Source organism: Chaetura pelagica, unplaced genomic scaffold (genome assembly GCF_000747805.2).
Source record: "Chaetura pelagica isolate M959 unplaced genomic scaffold, ChaPel_1.0 scaffold638, whole genome shotgun sequence".
NCBI lineage: Eukaryota > Metazoa > Chordata > Aves > Apodiformes > Apodidae > Chaetura > Chaetura pelagica.
The window spans coordinates 167,283-169,260 of NW_009954298.1; the positions used below are offsets into that span (position 1 = coordinate 167,283).

Here is a 1,978-nt window from a genome sequence, read left to right on the forward strand (position 1 = left end):
GATGGATGAACAGAGTCCTCCCCGGACGCCGGCCATGGACGGAAGAGAAGGGGAGAAGAAGAAGGAAGGAAGTTGTCTTCTGTGATCTCTGACCTTCCTCTGAGCTTACGTAGCTCTATGGAATGGAATATCTTGGGCCAATTTTGCTGTCCGTCTAACTCAGCCTCCTACAGGGGGGTCACAGATCTCCCCATAGTGTCTGAGCCGGCAGAGTGCAGGTGCAGCCTTGAAGCCTCAGTAGTTAGAAAAACATTTCACTGTCTTATCAGCCTAGCAGAACACACTGTTGCTAGTTACAAGAAAACTTACTGAAGGAAAAAAAAATCAGCAAAAAGAAAAATTGGCTTCATCCTGGCTCAAACCAGGACACTAGGCAATGGACAATGAATGCCCTTATAAAGATTTTATGAGTTCTAACAATGAAATAAATGAGTTATAACAACAATTAACATTAGCAATATAAATGGGTATTATTATGTCATACTGATTTGGTAAGGCATTACTAAATTTACAAAGGTAACAGAATGAGAAATTATGAAGGAGATGCATGATGAAGGAGAAATGGAATAAAGTTGCTAGGTTCTGTTCCCATGCCTTAAAGTAAGAGGTGAAGATAGTGTATTGGTTTAGACTGGGATAGAGTTACATTTCTTCATAGTAGCTTGTATGGTGCTATTTTTTGAATTTGTGATGAAAAAAGCATGGATAGCCTTTGAATTATAGCAATGAATGCTTTAGTTATTGCTGAGCAGTGTTTACACAGCATCAAGGCCTTTCAGCTTCTTACACTGTCCTGACAGCAAGTAGATTAGGTGGGCAAGAAGTTGGGAGGGCACACAACTGGCTCCAACCGACCCAAGGGTCACCCCACACCATATGACATCATGCTCAGCAATAAAAGCTGTGGGGCTAAACATCTGCTGATGGCATGTAGATAATTAATTTCTTATTTTGCTTTGTTTATGTACACAGCTTTCACTTTACCTATTAAACTGTCTTTATCTCAACCCATGAGTTTTCACACTTTTACCCTTCTGATTCTCTTTCCCATCCCACTGGGGGAGAGCATGTGAGGGGCTAAGTGCTTAGCTGCCTGCTGTGATTAAACAACAGTAGGCAGGTAAATAATATTTACAGATGTAGTTTCTGATCTATACCCTTACAAAAGGACAGCGTCAAGATTATGTATGACAGCATCATGAAAGCAAGTATGAAGCTTCAACACTCACTACTGTGCTATCTCACAAAGTGGCTCATAATATTTTTGTAACGGTAACAAATGAAAACCAACACAGCATCAATGCAGAAGTCAAATGATACCTGCGTTTGTAAAGCCTTTGCTTCATTCTTGTAGAGCCGGGTAGTGAGTGCAAATGTAGCATCAGACACAGTTGGCTTGCTTGGTCCCATCACATTAGCTTGAAGCTGAAAATCCATTTATTTGTCCTTTGAACATAAGAATAATACACTATTTCTGCTTCTTAAAAGCAATCCCAGATCTGATGTAAATAACAGATAGAAAACCAATGTAAGGAAGGATGCAGAAATGGAAAACGTCACATGTATACTCATACAGGGGTATGCAAAATGCAGAGTACAGTCCTGCTGTTTAAGGCAAAACGTACAAGTTTTATCCTTCTTTTACACATGCCCACAGAGACCTGGGGAGCACCACGGCAGACAGTGAGGCTCACACTGTAAGAAGACTGCCGCAGACCTGTTACAGCTGTTACTTACCTAAAAGGGAACAGCATACTGCAACGATAACACCAGAAAACAGGCTCACAAGATAGCCCAAGGCAGTGGGTCTGTACAAAAAATGTTAGTGTGAAAGGAAAACATATCAAGGGCATGCTCATACCTAACATCCTCATAGAGAAACATCTGAAAGCAATGTGTGGAGACTGTCAGAAACTTACACCTTCTCCATCTGCCTCTGAGAATTAAAAAATGAAGAGGACCCGATGCGCAACGCTGT

General features: G+C 41.2%; 1 protein-coding gene across 1 annotated transcript in view; it reads right to left on the minus strand.

The window, feature by feature from the left end:
• The window catches only part of KIAA0753 (KIAA0753 ortholog), a 17,089-nt gene extending 15,679 nt beyond the window's left edge, over positions 1-1,410 (minus strand). The window contains exon 1 of the mRNA XM_010003814.1: positions 1,321-1,410. Within this exon, the coding sequence (XP_010002116.1) occupies positions 1,321-1,410 (90 nt within the window). The remainder of the gene's footprint in view (positions 1-1,320) is intronic.
• Positions 1,411-1,978: the final 568 nt, after the last annotated feature.